Source organism: Pocillopora damicornis, chromosome 13, assembly GCF_964200805.1.
Source record: "Pocillopora damicornis chromosome 13, jaPocDami1.2, whole genome shotgun sequence".
In the NCBI taxonomy this organism is placed as follows: Eukaryota; Metazoa; Cnidaria; class Anthozoa; order Scleractinia; family Pocilloporidae; genus Pocillopora; species Pocillopora damicornis.
Genome location: NC_142682.1, coordinates 3,286,926 through 3,305,076, shown reverse-complemented (window position 1 = coordinate 3,305,076; position 18,151 = coordinate 3,286,926). Strand labels below are relative to the sequence as shown.

Sequence of the window (18,151 nt, the reverse complement as noted above, 5' to 3'; positions counted from 1 at the left end):
CTCATTAAGCAGACGCCAAGTGGCTCTTATATTGGATTTTGACTCGCTTAGCCTCTTATCATAATATAAACGTTTCGCGATTCGTAGGGAGTGATTCAGTTTGTTCTTATAAGTTTTATATTTCGCTTCGTTCCAGAGAGAGGGGTTTGAAATATACTGCTTGTATAGTTTGTTTTTCTGCTTGACAGATTTAAGTAAGCCCTGGGATATCCACGGTTTCCTAAAGTGAAGCTGTTAACAGAGCCCCAAGCTAAGTGCTATTCTGTTTCTTCTTAGCAATCTTGAGTCAAAATAGCTGGCAGAACAATATTTAGGTCCCCCCCATGGGAGAAAAGAAATAAAATATGTGCATGTCGGATGATGCAATACACAAAAAACAGGTTTTTTGTTTAAAACACACCTTAGCTGTGTCAGAGGTTTATGTGCCACCTTAAAAAAAATGACAGAGTATTCACACTACTGTATTTAATGTCTATCTTACTTTCACATTACACTAGAATCACACAGTAATTCAGGAATTCAAATTTGAGACTTGAGCAGCAGATTTACATGCCTAAGTATTTTTCTCTTTGAAGTAGAGAGATCAAATTGGTCACGGCTTGGAGCACTGATTAACATTGTAAGTTTGGTAACACACTGATGGAAAACCTAACTCTACATGAGATAAAAAAAAAATCTGGAAAAAAGGTGAAATTCCCCATGTTAAGAAAATTTGTCACCAATTTTTTTCTGAAATTAACAACACTAGGGTAACAATTAAACCTTAATTAGCTTCCTACTTTGCAATTTTTGACATACAGCTCAAAATTTCATGAAACCCCTGGAGAGAATGCTAGAATTATGATTCAGCATAATGTCATTCTGCATTGATCTCCTCAACGTTTACCTATACATATCTACAACACCAGGACCACTCTAATGTATTTACACATTAACATATTTGTTTACATCATCTTTCCCACTCCAAGTTCAAATGAAATTCTATACAGAGATTACAGCAAATGGGAGATCATCTGTCTTCAGTTACTGTCTGGTTTTTGGTCTAACTTGCTCTTGTGGGTTTTGATCATGTAGATAAAGTAAGTAACTGTCTCCTTTTCAGGGCAGGGAATCTGTTTGAAGTGTCTCTGGATGGTCTTAAAACAATAAAAACAAAGCTTCATGTAAGACATGTTTAAAACAACATTTGTTCAACAACCAGAATTTCATCAAAGAAAGAGATGCACCATCAAATAATATTTCATTTGAGAAGTAAATAACTTAGGATTAAGAATATAACAAGAAAGGATAGAGATTGTTTGGCATGGGGAAGGTTTTTATATGAATTGAAAATGGAGAATTAAAAATATTTAGGCTACACTGATAAAGATAACATAAAAAAAGAATTTGTATAGCGCCAAGACTATAAAATATTCAAAAGCACTTTACATTAAGTTACAATTAACAGCTAAGATTAAAATTCCAACAAAGCTAGTAATAACAATCATTATAATAAAAAATTTCCTTGCTAAGCTAAAATCTAAAGAAATGAAAGTCTAAAATTCAACACAAAATTAAAATTAAAGTATTTAAAGCACTAAACATTACAAGCTATTCTTATAAATTATAAGCTTCCCTTAAAAGAAATGTTTTAGGATGCTTTTTAAAAATGGCAAGGCTACTACAGATACACTGAAGAGGCTACTAAAGATATCCTAAGGAAGGACTAAGCCTTTCATGTGGACCACTCAAAAGCACCGTGATCAATACTAAATAATCCTAATTCCAGAGATCTCTAGAATTTTTGATGAAACCAAGAGAAAATGAAAACCAGAAGATATAACTAACTGAAAAACATCAAATTCTTCTTTCCCTCAAACAATATGAAAATCTGGGACTCCTTAAAACATGGCAGCAAAAAGGAAAATGATGATATTTGTATTAACTGGATAACATTGCTAGGGTTTGCAGTCTTTTGTATAAACAATTTTGGTTGAGATTTTTTTTGGGTTTAAATCACTAACATGTCCATTCAATCAGACTTGCTCATTTCTTCTGAACAAATTTTGAATTTTAGGAAACTTTTTTATAAGCACTAAAAGTTAGAATTAACCTTTAACTCCCAAGATCTCATTAGTAATTCTCCTTACTGTCTGTCAAATGATTCTCATTATGTTAGTTTGGATAATTTGGTATTGGATCAATTAATAATCCCATAATTGATATTTTTTTAATTCTCATCACTTGTCTGCATGATATTGCATAGATATAGTAATGAGAAATTCTGTCTTGGTCACTCATTGGAGTTAAAGGGTTAAATCTTCTGTAAAGGACAAAGTATAGCTTCCGACCTACTCCACTCCCCCAGAGGAGTATCGACCGACAAGAATGCATTTTCTATGGAGAGGAGGGTAGAAATCCACGTACAGCACGAGTTTTCTCCAGAATTTCGTACTTTGTAAGAAAAAGAAACATTCTTCAAATATCCGAACTAAGCCAAATTAAAAGGGACTACTCAAAGATAAAAAGACATTTAAATTTGTTGGCTCACATCGAATTACGTTTATCGTAACAAAAAGGTGACTAACGACATTTGTAATGATGATACAACGAGTGTTTTGCCATCCAGGCTTCGAACCAAAAATATAAAAATCTCTTCAGTTCAACCATACATACCTCAACAAGCTGTGATTTGTTCAATCCTGGTCGGGTTTGTAACTTGTAATGTCGTTTATATCTTCTTAGAGTGTTCACCTGCAATTGACAGAAATCGACCTGTGCGAGATGAAAGAGAACACGTCAAAATCTTTCCTAAGAATATCAAACACGTAACCAACAAGTTTGAGCACGAATGGTAAGGAAAACCGTCGCAAACAGCAGGGTAAATTACTCCAGGTGCTTAAAAAGATAAACACAGAGTTGTCCTTCTTACCTCAGCTGTGTCCGCTTCATCGTCGGAATCTTTACGTTTTCTCTTGCTGCGAACGCTTTGAATCATATTTTTGTGATGCTCGCAAATATAGATGTGTCTTGCCTGAAATAAAACCGGTTTAAAATGAATTTAATTCGAATTATCCCAGCTCTATCAAACAAAAGCTTACAGTTCAGTCAGCAACCTCGGATCTGTGAAAGGATTCAGTCGGAAAAAATTTCGCTTACGTTTACGTCCAAAGCCAACTTCAGTTTTCTCTGAGAAACTGTCTTCTGAATTCGCTTGGAGTAGCTTGCGTTGCTGGCTGGTCGCTTACAGCGGTCGTTGTCTTCGACAAGGCAGCAAATCTGCCCGACAGTAGAGCTTTGTTCTTCCTGTTCGCTTCGATAGCCGTTCATTACTGCCAATCCCCGACACACATTAGCTTACCGCCGATCTTGAAAATCGCTCCTTTCCTGTTTGTTGTACACATGTGAGTGACGTCATGTCACATGGTTGAACAATGAAGAAGATGCCAAGTCAGTTTTGCGCGCATTTTTCCAGCCGATTTTTCGATCGTCACGCAATATCAATAGTATTGTTTATCCATGGAGTAGTACATGTCAGCTCGATTATCAACCATCGCATCTTATCAAATTGTTTGTTTGACTTACATGTACTTTGTACTGGAGAATATTGCCTCACAGTCAATCAGTTTCGCTCTCGGTTTTTGCAGTTTCCAAGTAGGGGTGCGGTGGGGGAAAGTTATGGGGGTACTTACGCACGAGTATCATTTCTTATATTTAAACCTTTCTGACTGAGATCAAATTTCAACCAGAAAGAAGAGCCATTTCTCACCTTGCTATTTTGTTTTGTCCGAAACACGTACCTGCCTGGAGTGATAGATTCTAATGAGCACTGAATATGGCCCAAATCTAAATCAAAGGCGTCTTCTAAAGGGCTTAGCAGAATTAAACTGATCACATATTCCACGTGCAAGAAGTTGTTGATCACGTAATCGTCAGTTGTTGTAAATCAAATTTTATAGATAACTATAGGGATGGTTTTCCACGATCATTTCCCAACACCTGGGAAGCCTGTGGTTCCATGCAGAGGTTACGAATTGTACAGGTAGGGCAGGGAACAAACAGCGGGAAAAGTAAACCAATCACTCGCGTTCTTCGGCTCGGCAGAGGTTGTCAGCTTCGGAAGGTTCGCGCTTTTCAGTTTTCGCTTACGGTCTTCCTTTAAGCTTGCTATAAACTATCTATAAAACTTGTAACGCAGTGAATAGTTAACACTTCCTTCAAATCAACTTCTAGTACGAAATGTCGACACGCAAAGACCCAAACAAGCCCCGAGGGAAAATGAGTGCCTACAATATTTTTGTCAAGGAAGAAACCGAGGCGATGAAGAAATTACAAAGCGAAGCTACAGGCGACAGTTCTGAGACAAAAGAAGATAAAGCAGTTCGGCAAGCGTTTATACCGGCCTGTGCAGAAAAGTGGAAGAAGTTAACTGAGGAGGAGAAAAAACGTTTTGTGGAGGCCGCAGAGAAGGACAGGATGAGGTATAACAACGAAATGGCTAATTACACACCGCCGAGATACGAAGGTAGTGAAAGGAAAACTCGAAAGCAGAAGAAGATGAAGGATCCAAATCAACCCAAGAAGTGGATGTAAGTCTAAACCTAAATAAAAGTTGCTACTTTCATGTCGACTTAGTACAAGCATCCGTTCCAGCTGTTTCTCCATAAGTATGAATTTACACTATCCGGAAAACTGAATCTGGTCAAGTTTGTTTAGTGATAAAGCGCTGTGCTTTATAAAGTTTATCTGAGTTACGACTTGCATGATTCCTCACATTTTAAAAAAAATTCGGATCTGTACGCCGCTGACGACTTTAGACCTTTGAGAAAGTGAATGTAAGCAAAAAATTTTTTTAGTACGACTCAAATTTAACCAAAGCGCCATTTTGAATCAGCTGCAGAGTGGTTTATTTTCTAGATGGGTTTCAGTGAAAAGGTTCACGTAATCCTGTTTCATTTCTGATTAGTTCATTATTACTCACAGTTCTCTTCTTCGAAACCCATCTTAAGCTGACGCTTAATTTATTTTGTATTTCCCCAAGGTCTTCCTTCATGTTTTTCTGCCAAGACAAACGCGCTGCGATGAGAGAAGAAAATCCAGAAATGAGAGTTAGAGCTAAAATGCTCGGTGAAATGTGGGCCAAGATGGAAGAAAAAGAGAAGGAAAAGTTTGAACAAATGGCAAAGGAAGATAGAGAGAGATACGATGAGGAGATGAAAGCTTTTAGAAGGGGAGACTATGTAGTTCCTAGTACAAGTCAGATAGCAGTGGAAGCCGAGGAATAATTTGAAAGCAGGAGAACTATTCAATGGCGGCCGACCTATTTGTGTTACACCAGTTGTTTTGATGATACTTTAGCGATTAAGCTGGGATTAAACTACGAAAACTGAAAAATGGAAGCCTTCACTGCAAATTCATGACGGTTTTAGAACTAAAGTAATTTAGAATGTTTCTGTTCTTTCTAGACGGAAATATTAAAGGTATTACCTTTCATATTTACCGAGGCTTGCAGAATAATTGATTTTTTTTTTAATGATGACTGCTTTGCAAGACTGATTTATAATATAATAACCCTACATATTTTAAACTAGGAACAACTTCTGTTGGGATAAATTATCCTTTGTTTTCGAAATAAGAACACGTTTTGCATAAGTTAGTGAAATAGAAAACCTAAAATGTTCCTCCTTTCATCTACTTGCAAGTGAAGCTCACCTTTTTGGTTTTCTATTTCCTTTTGATAAAATCAGTGAGCAGGACAGTTTCAATAACTAAGTAAGTGTTAAGATTAAGCTTTTTTCCCTGTGTAGAACGCATATTAAGCGTTTCTTACAGTAATCGAACTCTTTCTTCTCGCGCGCTGTCTGCCAGAAAGAACCCCTAACAAAAAGCTAGACCATTTTTACGTCCACAAGATTCTTGTCATGGCGCTTTAAAACCATTATTCGTCTCCTCATAAATGCCATATCATTACATGTATTAATCTGGACCACAGTATGCTCCATCTACGCTCGACACAGCTGCACTACCTGATCTCACTTTGATAACACGCGTCCTTTTAGATTTCGTTCCGCAGTTGAAGAGTCGTGACAGGACTGAACGCCCTTCTCCATTCTCGGCTTTTCCCTCACGGGTACTTTCCGAATTTTCCTTCACAGGTCTACGCACATCATCCAATTCACCAGGCTTGATAACTTTCACACGAGTTTTAGTACTGCAAGGCATCTAAATAATGAGAATTGTTCGATGTCATCGTCAAAATTCCCGACGCGCGCGCGTTTACGCACTTTCTGTAGTTACGTCAAATGCAAAACCATCGTTTTTGTTTATGACGTATCAGTAGTATTTATGACGTAGCTAAGCATTCAGATCAGGGTGAATGGTACTGGATGGACCAAAGTTCTCAAGCTGCAGCATAGTAAGGGTAACTAAAGCATGGAGTCAGTAGAGGCCACGAACGGTTGTGACTGCTGATTTCTGGAAGAGTGGTTGTCGTATCAAATGCTATTGCTTCGCGGTGAGCGCCCTGCACATTAGCAGTTACAGTAAACTCCAGTTACCAGCCGAAAACCTTAAAGACCGACGACAGGAGTCCTTCTGAGAGAGGTTTGACTGATAAATCAAGTGTACATTCATTTGTTTTATTGTCTACAGTTCCATTGCCAGTTTTAGGGTACGAGATTTGAAACTGGTGGTCTAACAGTTGATTGTGTAGTCTGATCGCTCAGGTGAGGAGTCCTCAGAAGGACCGTTGTCGGTAGAAGTGACTAAAAACGTTTCGACAACCTGTGTAGGAGTCACTCTAAGACTGAGTCAAGTGAGAAGTTTTTTCTCAGTCAGGTGTTATAAGTTTGGCTTGTCGTAAGCAGATCGGTCGATGTTCTCGTGATGTTAATGATCGCGAGACTCATATAAAAAATCGCTCGTCACGGGTCACTCTAATCTAACACACTCAACAGACTTGAAACACTACAGGCGCCTCAAACTTAATGGGAGAGTAGGTTTAAGTTTTACAATGCATTGCGCAAAACTATACAAGGATTCAAGTGAATAAAGGAGGTAAGTCTGTAAAGAAACTGTGGTGCTGCGTCGGTGAGAGAGTATAACAGGGTAATTTAGTATTATCAACTGAGTTGATAACGTAAATTGGCCACCGTAAAGAGTTTAAAAGCTGACGTTTCCAGGCTAACGCTCGAAACTTCAGCTTTTAAACTCTTTTCGGTGGCCAATTCTCTTTATCAACTGAGTTGATAATACTAAATTACCATGGATTCAAGTGAGCTTGGGGCGCCTCGCCTATGATAACACCGGTGTTAAAAAATCCTTTTCAAACAAAGAGCTCAAGTCTAATATCTGACTTTAAAGGTCTGATACATGTATCAAATTGAATATAAACATTTAACTGTAAATAACGCCTTCGACATGTCTCAGACTCCCAACAAAAACAAGCGACACATTCGACATAATCGAAGGTTAAAAACCAAAACTCAATTGAAGAACGAGTGTTCACTTCAACCCAAATTCAAGTGCCCGCGTTAACTTCATATTTAAGTTCAAGGTTTCTGGAGATTGGCTGAAATAATAAGAACATTACAATTACGTCTTACTCCAATTCGAAGACAGGTTGAACTATATTCTATGGCGTTATCACTTTTCTCTTAATGAAGAAGTGGTCATATGCACATTCTACCCCCCCCCCCCCCCCACCACCACGCTCTTCCGCTGGATGTCAACAGGAGCCCATTCGAATATTATATCAAGGAGGCGGTTTATATGGACTATGTGTGATTTTTAATTGCTTAGAAAAAGACTAATAGCTATTTACAAATACTGATTATAAATAAAATCACTAAGAAGTTTGCGATGTTCTGTTTCCAGATTTCCTCTTCCTCTTTTTCTTTTTGCTGTTACTGTTCTTTCCGCTGTCACTTTTCAACGCCCCACTAAAATCTAACGTTTCCTGGGTACGTATTGGCTGAGAGCTATGGAAGAAAAGAAAAACAGAATTCACAAATAGTTTTATAACTTTGCCTTTCTGTAACCGTTTTTTTTTTAGTCCAAACATACCTCTTCTGAATCACATCACTTCTTTCGGCAGTCAGTATTATAACGTCTTCCTCCTCGCTGTCATCATTATCCACGATGGAGTGAACGACTGCAACAAAGACAAAACGAAGTAAGGAGCTCTAGAGATCGTTAAAAGTAGTTTCTGTGTTGGGCTTCGTTCGGTTCAAATTCTTCCTGTTTATTTTTTTTTCACGTGCTCGAACGCTGTTTACTCGCGCTTGGTACCAAGCGGCATAGTTTCCCGCGCTTTCTGGCGGTTGCATGTCTCAACGCACTTGGCACTAGTTGCATGTTTTCCGGTGTGTTTAGTATTGGTTACATATATATCCACACTTTGCACCAATTGCATATTTTCCCGAACTCAGCATTGGCTGCATATTTGCCTCGCACATGGACCAGTGACATACTTTCCCACTCTTGGCACTACTAGAAGTTGCATATCCGTCAGTGCTCAGCACTGTTTGCATATTTTCTACGCGCTTGGAACCATAAGCATATTTTCCCGCGCTTGCCAATGATTACATATTTTTCTGCCACTGGCATTAGTCGTCTCACTCCCTCGCTTGCGAGAAGGATATGTTACATTGCCATTTCGAGATCTGGTTGGTTCACTGGGGCGCATAGGTCTTGATTGACAGGGATTTTAATATCAATTCTGGTCTATGCGATAGTATTAGGAAAATCAGAATATTAAGCATAAAGTTCAACGTTTTTCCCTCTTCACCTTTGCTGCCATTCTTCTGCTGTGATTCTGGTGTCGGAGACTCACTATTTCTTTCCTCTCCAGTTATTTCAACCTCCTCACTTTCTTCCATTTCTCCATCTTCTTCATCTAAAACGATCCAAGAATTGTCTCCTCCTTCGCCAATTTGAGCAGTTCCCGGTCCCTGTCAGAAGCAAACAATAAGAAAAAAAGTAAACCAACACACAAATATAGGTTGGATTTAAGCAGTGATGCAGAGAAAAATTTCCACTTGAAAGTCAAAAATATTCCGGGGTTGCTTTGGCTTACATCGCTCGGTGATTGGTCCAGGAAACTCGCGTCATCCTAGCAACCAATCAGAATCAAACCTAAAACCAATCGTGACCTGGTCACTCACGTTTTCCATCGCTTCAGGCAGTTTGCTTATTTTTAATCTGCGTTCTCATTGGCTCCTCGTGATCTTTTCATTTCCTTTGATTGGCTTCTGTGATTTATTTGCCTTTGCTTTACGACACTCTCGCGAAATACGCTCTATTAAGAGAGGCGGCTTTTCGTTCATTGTTCCAAAATCAATTTGAGATCTGGAGTGCTGGAAAATGTCATAGTGAGCAGCTTATGAGAACACAAAGTAAAAATAAGCGAATTGCCCATAGGTTGGGAAAACGCCAATAACCAAGTCACGTTTGGTTTTAGTTTCAAACCTAATGGGTTGAAAAGATAGTAAAATTTTGTGGACCAATTACATAGCAAAGAAAAGCAAACTCAAAGTAATTATGAATTATTTTTGACACTCAATCACAAATTGCTCCAATAACAAATTACCTTCAATTGTGCTCCCCATGGACTGCAAGATTATTCATTGTCAAGGAGTCTAGTAACTCTTTTAGATTGTTCTTTGTAATTTGTACTTTTGCTTAATGAAACAAAAAAAAAAGGTTACAGTTGCCTATGAAGAATCTCACAATGGCACTTAAATCATTATTAAAAAAAAAAGATTATGAAGACTGCAGTACAGTACAGAATACTCCTAAAAATAGGTTTGATTTTATACAGTGAGAATAATTTCCAAATGACAAATTATTTGTAAAGGATACTTTTCTTCCATTGCTGTCATATCATCATATTGTCTTTCTGTGAAGTAAAGAGTAAAATAATGTATAACTCTTTTATACCATTCTCAAGTCTGAGTCTCATCATAGGTCAAGCTTGCTCAACTGTTTTCCTTACACAGCTAAAATTCTACCATCTACCTCATCTTTCTGCTGTTTTTATGCAATCCATACCTACTCTAAAACGATTCTAGTTTATCACTGCCTAATTGTTAAGCTTTTCTTTTCCTTCCTTACAGTCTTCACTGCCAACTATTTTGTGCTCATTCTTTAATCAAAATCTGTTAGTTTTACTTAGGTTTCAATCTGAATCTGTGAATCACTCCTTCCAGCTGAGAATTTACACTTCATGACTGGAATATGTTATACATGTTCATAAAATATTCTTGGAGTATGCGATTTGGTTTGGAAATTACCTATTTAATAATTGCTTCTTCTGAGCAATATGATTCTACTAGGATGAAAAACAAGAGAACTAGCTATGCCTTAGTTGAGGCACATCTATAGAGTTGGTGCATTAAACATTTTGTGTTTTTCAGTGGCACAAGGAAAACACCTTAAATTGGAGTAAGTCCTTTGAGTAAAGATGAGCATCAGCGAGAATTTTGACCCACATTTAATACCAGGTGTGAAAATTGAGCCAGGACCACAGTTCTGGGATGCAAGCTGTTTCATCACTGTCTTGTCACTACATTATGCCTACTTCTCTATGGGGTAATTCCCCAATTTGTACCTGTTACTTTTTCCACAGCTTCACTGATATCCACCTCAGACTCATCAGCTGATGTCACAGTAATAATGGATGGTGTTGTATCTGATTCTATCAATCCTGTTTTCCCAAGAGCTCTGGTTGAAAAAAAGAAATATCACACAATAATTAAAAGTACAAATTTATTAGTCCATGAAATAGTTTACTGGGCTCAAAACTTACACAAATCACAACTAGGTCACTCAAACATCGACCCTTCAAATTTTGACTTCTTATTGGTTCTTCCTGACATCCACCTTGTTAAGCTTGGCTTTTGTCAGTAGCAACTGTGATTCTGGTTTTAAAATAATCCATTGAAAAGCACTCTAGGAATAATAATAAAAGCTAAGTTTTTTTCATTTGTCTCATGATGTAGTCATATGTGATGTAGATCATGACGTTTCAACCGAATACTACTAGTCTTCTTCAGGCAATGAGGTCGACTGGTCATACATGATCTTATAAAGCATGATGCTCTGCTATGATTAGTTGTTTTTTTTTCAACAGCTCTGATTGGTGCTTTTCGATCCTTGCTGTTTCACTCAGTGATTTGCCCCCTTGGAGCAATAGATCACACTGAGTTAAACATTCAAAAATTATCATTTGATAATTATTATCATTGGAATGTTAACAATCTATTCCTTTTGATTACTTAACCCTTTACATCCTAACATCAGTTAACTTATTCTCCATACTGTTCTCTAAACATTTCCTAAGGTACTGACAAGGAGATTTTATGTAATAATCAAGAGCTTCTGTAGTTGGTGATCATTTGATTTATTCTCATGACCTAAATGTCTGGTCACTCTTAGACGTCAAAGGGTTAACTGGTCTACCAGTTTCTGACTAGACACTGGGCTTGAAGACTTATTCTAATATCTCTTTCATCATCACACTTACCTTTGTTTAGAATCCTCCTCCAGTGCCTCTTGTATAAGAGCAACAATTTCAGTAACCTTAACTGATGCAATCTTGGAACATCTCAGGATCTAGATAAGCAACATGATGATCATTTCATATTCTGTTGTTCACAAAGCAAACTTTTTGGAACGAAATTGTCCTAGCTTTTTTTATTTCTCTTTTAAATCATTTGTTTAAGGTAACAATGAGCCAAATTAATGTGAAAATTATACTATTGTTTGAAATTTGGGATAAGAAATAAAAATAAAAAAGATATTGCTAAGAAAAAGTTAAGGAGTAGGATCTCTGGTATTGCCAAGGATATCTACCATTACCTTGAGATTTATGTGGGGACAAAAAATCTTTAGTCAAAACATTTTGAAAGAGATTGAGATAGTTTTCAGTAAGATGATTATGGGTGGAAATCCTTAAAACCATCCCTTAAATCCTTTGGCAGGGTAAATATTCTTGAAGATCTTTGAAAGAATGATATTGGCAGTGTTCTTCAGATTTCTTTTAGTGGTCAGTCACACTTAAATATCAACTTACTTTGGTTCTAGACACTAGTACTTATCTAACTGAAGAAGCCAGTGCTTCAGAAAAGAGTGGCTGGCAAAAATGCTAACTACCTGCACTTCTGGAGAATACTGGTATCAGTCAGAATAAATGTACCTGTTCAGATTCTAATGACACTCCACCACCCATCACTGCTCCACAGATTTCACGATGAATATTCATTGCCATGATCATTCTCCCATCCATTACAATTTCCTCTTTATCTGTTGGATCTACAAGCAAACGTTGCCTGGGAAAAATATTTGAATTGTTAGTTGAAAAAAATGATTGCAGTGTTTTTGTGTTTTTTCTTTAAATTCCCATCAATTTTGGGAATGCCGATTTCCCTGGAGTAGCTTTAGGGGACACATGCTTCTGGGTTTTTTTTTTTATTTCAAAGTTCATACTTTGTTTCAGAAGAATAAATTAACATGTAAAAAATTGCACAGAAGCTTTTCAGAAACACAACAAAGACAAAAGTTGCGACCCTTGAAGGCCACCCAAGGTGTTTGTCTCATTGAAGTCATAGCATATGTCCCACAGTCTGAGTGGTTATTTCAGGCAGGTTTGACCAAATTTTATAATTATCGTAGAAATGCTCCAAAATATCATCACATGCAGATTGAAATGCTTGAAAACATGAAATAATGGCCTACCCTTCATTGAAAAAGCCAAATGTTATACAGACAGGCATATGAAGGATACTGAGAGGGACTGGATCACGGTCCTCTGGAGAGTGCTGATAAAATAAGACAGAGCAGAGTATGTCATTATTGCTATGAGGCCTGAAATCAGCACTTTTATTGCCATGAACATTATCATCCCAATCATTATCATTATAAGAATTACTTATAATCACTATCATAAATAAAAATGTTCATAAATTAAAATCATAATGATCATCATTATCATTGGTACTGGGATTGATCTTCATAATATAGCAACAACCTGTAGATGAAAAGATTTGTTCCTGTATATCTAGCTACCAGTACAATTGAGTCTGGACAGTCTTAAACAAAGAGTCTTATCCCAGGAATTAAAAATGACTGCTAAGTGATACACTAGTCTATTATCAGCCATTTTCCATGTTGAAAATAAATCCCACATTGAAAATAAAATTTTGTGCCTTGCCTCAATTGAACACTTACAATTGTGACATCTTCACCGATAACAGACACATCTGGTCGCCTAGAAAAGTAAGGGAATATTTTTTTGAGATAATGTCAAGGGTACATTTGATTTTTGTTACACATAAAGAAAGTCAAAATTTTAGAGTTTTTGCATGTTTTTTTGTGCATTTCTTCGGTTGAAACTGAAAAAAATTCAAATCTTTGAGCATTGAAGACAAGATAAGACATTGAATTCTGGGCACATTATCTTGGAAGAATGATTATTTGCTAAAAGGAAAATTCATGCCAAAAATTAGTTAACAAATGAATTTTTAATCATTTTTCTCTTTGTTTGGAGTCACAATCAACTGACAAATCAAGCTATCATTTGAAAATCACTGAGAGTGTTTTGAGTACTACACTGTCAGTCTTCTTCAGGCTACCACATAAGCAACTTATTTAAAACATTTATTTATCACTATGATAATGATTATAATCACAAAATGAAAAAAGCACTGACATCTTCGACAAAAAACACAATTTCAAGGTTTTGATAGACAAGCATACCTAAAGTGAGCCAAAGCTGTAATTGCAGCAATACTTGCGCAATCAGCAATGTTACCACCATTGTCCAATACATGCACATCAACCCTTATTGACCAAACCTATGCCACACAAAATATTTCCTGGTATTAATCATGATAATTAGAAAATAAATGTATTTGATGAGAAATCACCATTATTATACAATCAAGATCAATATTCATTTCACTAGAGTGTGTGATTTATTGATTTCAAGTGACAATAAACTATATAAAAATACACAAATGGTACTTTTGGTGACTTCATTACAAACATTATTCTGTAATGGAGAGTGTCTTAGTTTATAAAACTGAGAATAAAGAGAACAAGACAAAACATGTAATTCAGTTAATCCAATTAATCTAATTAATCCAAACCTTTTCACCAGCAACAATGCATAGAGATTCTACATCAATAGCTCGTGACTCTACGTAACACCTCTCCATAAATCGGTTAAGTTCAGTGCCAAATTCCGTCATTCTAAAAAAGGATGTAAGGGAATATTCAAGGAAGATATTAAAAATCTATAATCTGTAGCACATTCCTTGTTATGTTAGTTCTGAATTGGCATTAAAACAATTAAAATTTGTCAGTTGATAATTGTTATTGTTATCATCTGTCTGTGTGTTGTGTATCATATTGATGCTGTACTGAGAAATTACTTGGTTGCCATTCCTGATGGTGAAATATCTAACTTACCTTCCTGACTCAAAGGCTGGTGATGCCATTGGTGAAAGTTCCACATTGAGAAATAGCTGGCCTTCTGTGGGTCTATTTGGCTTTGGTTGAACAACTTCACAAGACACTTGAGCTAAAACCCTATCCAAGACAAATATAATGTGCTTATGTTTCATTGTTGTTTTAGACAATCAGAATTCTGAGGGCACCAATTAACCCTTTACACCCTAAAATCAGTAAGTATTTTCTCCATACTGTTCACCATACATTTCCTAAGATGCTGAGAAGGAGAATTTGTTTAACAATTAAGAGCTTCTTAGTTGGTGATCCTTTCTTTTATAATTTCTCGTGTCAGTAATGTTTTAATCAGGGATGGTATTGTAAGGAGAAATTAGATGCTAGTCACTCTTAGGGGTCAAAGGGTTAATAAATTTTTCCCAAGATACTCTGTGTATCTGCTTAGAAACAAGGGTAAAAAATTTGAGAGCCTTTGAATAATACATCTTCACAAAAGAGGTTTTTCACTTGGCATTGCAGTTGTTTAAAAGGTGGACAGCATTATCCACTGGAAAAATGATTATCCAGTGGATAGCCTAGTGTAATTTGCTGAATAGCGATTTACCCATTGGAAGGCGTTATCCTCCCCTTAAACAGCTTCGCCCAAACCCTTGGCCCTGGTCCACTTATTTAGGTAATTCCACTTTTCACTGTAATGTAATACATCCGCTTTAAAGTCATTGGTCGTCCTTCCTTTCTGATTGGCGATTTATTAACTGATAACTATTTTACCCAGCCATTGTAATCGCGCGAACGATTCCAGACGAAATTGTATTCCACTCAGTTCCATCCATTATCACTATCCACTGATGTGAATAATCAAAACGTTTATAACACAAGTCCAAATTGCGACTAATTTATAGAAAGGGAATGCCTCAGAACCATCCAGAATGAATTGTTGCCGTACCTTGTTTCACCCAGTTGAACCTCGCAATGTCCTCTGTCTACACCAAATGAAATTCTGAGTTTCCGGTAGTCGTAGGCTTCGCGTCCATCTATGCGCTATTTATTAATACAAAAAAACTTTAGCAGTCTATTATAATCAACAATAGAGGGAAAATAAAAAGCAAAAGTAGGTAATCTGGTGCAGTAAACCTTTCCCGATCCGATTCCCTTGAGGAGAAAATCTCTTTCGCACGTAGAAAATGGCACGCTGGATGCTTTCATAGTGTTCAAGGTTGTTTTCAGTCAGGCGTTCCTAGCTACATAATGAAGCTCGTCTGATACCTGGCTCTAATTTGATAGCCGCTGATTATATAAACTGCGGGCGAAGGATGCAGGCGATGACTTTCCAAAGACAGAGTAGAATATATAGGAACTTCACTGTCTCTTTCTTCTGGAAATGTTACGGTGACAAAATATTAGTAATCTTCACCCGTTTATGGCTAAAGGTGTGAAGTAATTCCTTACTTTTGAGATAATATTTGAAAAGAAAAAAGCTTGATGCGGGCAGATCTGCTTCTAATATGCGACTGAGGTACATTACACCATTATGGAGAGGTGGTTACGTAAGCACGTGTTCGTTTCAAAGAACGTTTCTGTCTTCAGAGGCTCCACATTACGGTAAGACCCTTGAAAACGGCCAAAATTTGGATTCTGAAACGAAGGAAAATGGCAACGGAGATATTATAGGAGCTGTGAAGTTATTTGAAGCCATCAAACATTATACTAAATCCAGTAATATACAAAACAAGACTAAATTGCTGAAATCTTACTGCGACTGGGGACTTTACGAACAAGCCATGAAAATTGTGCGTTCCATCGTCAATCTTAAGGTTTACGACACAGATGCTTATGACTTGGTAATAACCAGTATGGCAACGCGTAGACAGATAGGAAAAGCCATACAGGTCTTCGAGGAGAAATTGAAGAGGCAACAACACTTTCCAACCAAAGTATACTTAAGTGAATACGTCGCGGAAATGATTGAACTGCTCCTCAATCCTGAAAATCTGATAATTAAGGGAGAGGTTTTTGATGAACATCGTCATACTAGAACATCACAGATGGTGTTTCGTTATCTTGAACAAAATGGGGAAAGATTACCATTAAGATTAATTCGTGCAATTCACTCGTGGCTCATGCATGATCCAAATAACTACTGGACTTGGCAGAACTGCACAATTAGTGAAGCAGGAAAATGCTCTTTCTGTGGTAATATGTTGATAAACCGCTTACCCTTAGAGGATGTAAACCAGTTGAAATTTGAAATCCTAAGGCTTTTTGAAATTCCACAGAAGTCTACTTTTAAACTGAACGATATAAGTTTAGAAGACCAGATGTACCAAGAGATACAAGAATTGAAGATGTTTGTCAAAGAAAAGGGGCCATTTGACGTAATTATTGATGGCTTGAATGTCCTTTGCACAGAATCAAAATTTAAGTTATCATCACACAGGTTATTAGAAATGGTAAATCACTTTGCCATACAACAGAAGAATGTTATGGTTGTATTATCTAAGAAAGAACTGGAAAATAGGAAAGCCACTAGGGCTCTCAAAACTACTAATTGTGCTGTTTTCATGAGCAGCTTTGGAAATGATGATTTGTACCTTTTGTATGCTGCAGCCATGAGTGGATTGCGATATGTTGAGGTTGTCACCAATGACAAACTCCGAGATCACCGCCTTTTATTCCCAGCTGAAGTAGGATGGATATTCTCAAGATGGACACGGTTAAACCGTGTAAGCTTTACAAAAGGAGGAAAAGGAAAACTGCAATTTTTCAGAGATAGAGTTGACCCTGTTGTGCAGTACAATGGGAATTCATGGCACTTTCCTGTTGCTAATGAAGCATGGAGGTGTTCAAGAAGATCAAAACGGTTCAAAAATTTATTTTAAATGCACATTTTTTAAAAGCTATGTACAATAGAGAATTTTGAAACTTGTTTATTGAGGCATAACTGAATGGCTCTTCCAGTAAACAAATATAATGGTATATTTGATAAATTATGTGATTCCGGTTACCCTGTGGCACTTATGTAAATGTTAAGATAAATTATGTGATTCAGGTCACCCTTGGGCACTTATGTAAATGTTATTACTGTTGGAGGAAAAAAATTGGCTTTTTGTTAAATGATAGTTGTGAACTTCTTCTTTCCTTAAGTTATGTATTTCCGTTATGTGCCAATTAATTCAAAGTTTGAAATTCCCCCCTCTTCCTCCCTGTCTACCCATGGGCATTTTACTGTCATCTGTACTCATGGGGCAGGGAATTTCAATCTTGCTTAGGTGGGGAGGGGAATTTGAATCAGAACTGTCAAGTTTTCCCAAGGTCTACAAGAAAGTCACAGTGGCAGATCTTACCTTTACTTTGATCAAGCTGGTCTTCAAAAGTTCAAATGCCTTGTGGAATATGTGATAAAATGAAGGTTGTTTACAGGAAAATGACACATGATGGGGTGAAGCTCAAGGCAACATAAGGCAAATTTGATTGGTAGTTAATGTCAAAGCATGGGAGTTGTGTGGAAATTTACCAACAATAGCATTTAGTTTCATGTGAGATTTTTTAGTGGGTTGAGATGATATTGAAAGTTTAGGCTGTTTACTGGGAAATGTCATTTTATCAGGGAAAACCTAATTGGTAGTGATAAAGAAACACAGAACTGTTCTAGGAAAGTACCATTAAACACAATATGTAATTCATGGAGAACTTCTAAAAGCAAAGA

General features: G+C 37.0%; 4 protein-coding genes across 4 annotated transcripts; 2 read left to right on the top strand and 2 right to left on the bottom strand.

Moving 5' to 3' along the window:
- Positions 1-450: 450 nt before the first annotated feature.
- Positions 451-3,387, bottom strand: LOC113686477 (histone deacetylase complex subunit SAP30L-like). Its single transcript, XM_027204099.2, has 4 exons — positions 3,139-3,387; positions 2,912-3,013; positions 2,656-2,754; positions 451-1,136 (listed from the first exon to the last, which is right to left on the bottom strand). The coding sequence occupies exons 1-4, from the start codon at positions 3,307-3,309 to the stop codon at positions 1,020-1,022; spliced, it is 489 nt and encodes a 162-aa protein (XP_027059900.2). The 5' UTR covers positions 3,310-3,387; the 3' UTR covers positions 451-1,019.
- Positions 3,388-4,051: 664 nt separating this feature from the next.
- Positions 4,052-5,478, top strand: LOC113686481 (high mobility group protein DSP1). Its single transcript, XM_027204103.2, has 2 exons — positions 4,052-4,568; positions 5,021-5,478. Exons 1-2 carry the CDS (start codon positions 4,219-4,221, stop codon positions 5,262-5,264), a joined length of 594 nt encoding a protein of 197 aa, XP_027059904.2. The 5' UTR covers positions 4,052-4,218; the 3' UTR covers positions 5,265-5,478.
- Positions 5,479-7,744: 2,266 nt separating this feature from the next.
- LOC113686460 (exosome complex component RRP45) lies at positions 7,745-15,723 on the bottom strand. The gene is made up of 15 exons (XM_089191162.1): positions 15,580-15,723; positions 15,392-15,486; positions 14,449-14,568; positions 14,127-14,229; positions 13,735-13,832; positions 13,207-13,246; positions 12,715-12,797; positions 12,176-12,308; positions 11,504-11,592; positions 10,589-10,701; positions 9,841-9,877; positions 9,569-9,590; positions 8,768-8,930; positions 8,044-8,131; positions 7,745-7,958 (listed from the first exon to the last, which is right to left on the bottom strand). Exons 1-15 carry the CDS (start codon positions 15,649-15,651, stop codon positions 7,826-7,828), a joined length of 1,389 nt encoding a protein of 462 aa, XP_089047288.1. The 5' UTR covers positions 15,652-15,723; the 3' UTR covers positions 7,745-7,825.
- A 24-nt stretch (positions 15,724-15,747) lies between these two features.
- LOC113686485 (mitochondrial ribonuclease P catalytic subunit) lies at positions 15,748-17,559 on the top strand. The gene has a single exon (XM_027204106.2). It carries the CDS (start codon positions 15,951-15,953, stop codon positions 17,322-17,324), a length of 1,374 nt encoding a protein of 457 aa, XP_027059907.2. The 5' UTR covers positions 15,748-15,950; the 3' UTR covers positions 17,325-17,559.
- Positions 17,560-18,151: the final 592 nt, after the last annotated feature.

Excerpts from the sequence above, each read along its gene's own strand:
- LOC113686460 (XM_089191162.1), bottom strand. The coding sequence starts at position 15,651 with ATGAAAGCATCCAGCGTGCCATTTTCTACGTGCGAAAGAGATTTTCTC. Across the intron at positions 9,591-9,840 it reads ATGACAGCAATGGAAGAAAA|TCCATGGGGAGCACAATTGA; the intron begins GTATCCTTTACA and ends ATAATCTTGCAG. Across the intron at positions 8,132-8,767 it reads GCAGAAGAATGGCAGCAAAG|TCGTTCACTCCATCGTGGAT; the intron begins GTGAAGAGGGAA and ends TCTTTGTTGCAG.
- LOC113686485 (XM_027204106.2), top strand. The coding sequence starts at position 15,951 with ATGCGACTGAGGTACATTACACCATTATGGAGAGGTGGTTACGTAAGC.
- LOC113686477 (XM_027204099.2), bottom strand. The coding sequence starts at position 3,309 with ATGAACGGCTATCGAAGCGAACAGGAAGAACAAAGCTCTACTGTCGGG. Across the intron at positions 3,014-3,138 it reads AGTTGGCTTTGGACGTAAAC|GCAAGACACATCTATATTTG; the intron begins GTAAGCGAAATT and ends GTTTTATTTCAG. Across the intron at positions 1,137-2,655 it reads ACAAATCACAGCTTGTTGAG|ACCATCCAGAGACACTTCAA; the intron begins GTATGTATGGTT and ends TATTGTTTTAAG.
- LOC113686481 (XM_027204103.2), top strand. The coding sequence starts at position 4,219 with ATGTCGACACGCAAAGACCCAAACAAGCCCCGAGGGAAAATGAGTGCC. Across the intron at positions 4,569-5,020 it reads AATCAACCCAAGAAGTGGAT|GTCTTCCTTCATGTTTTTCT; the intron begins GTAAGTCTAAAC and ends TATTTCCCCAAG.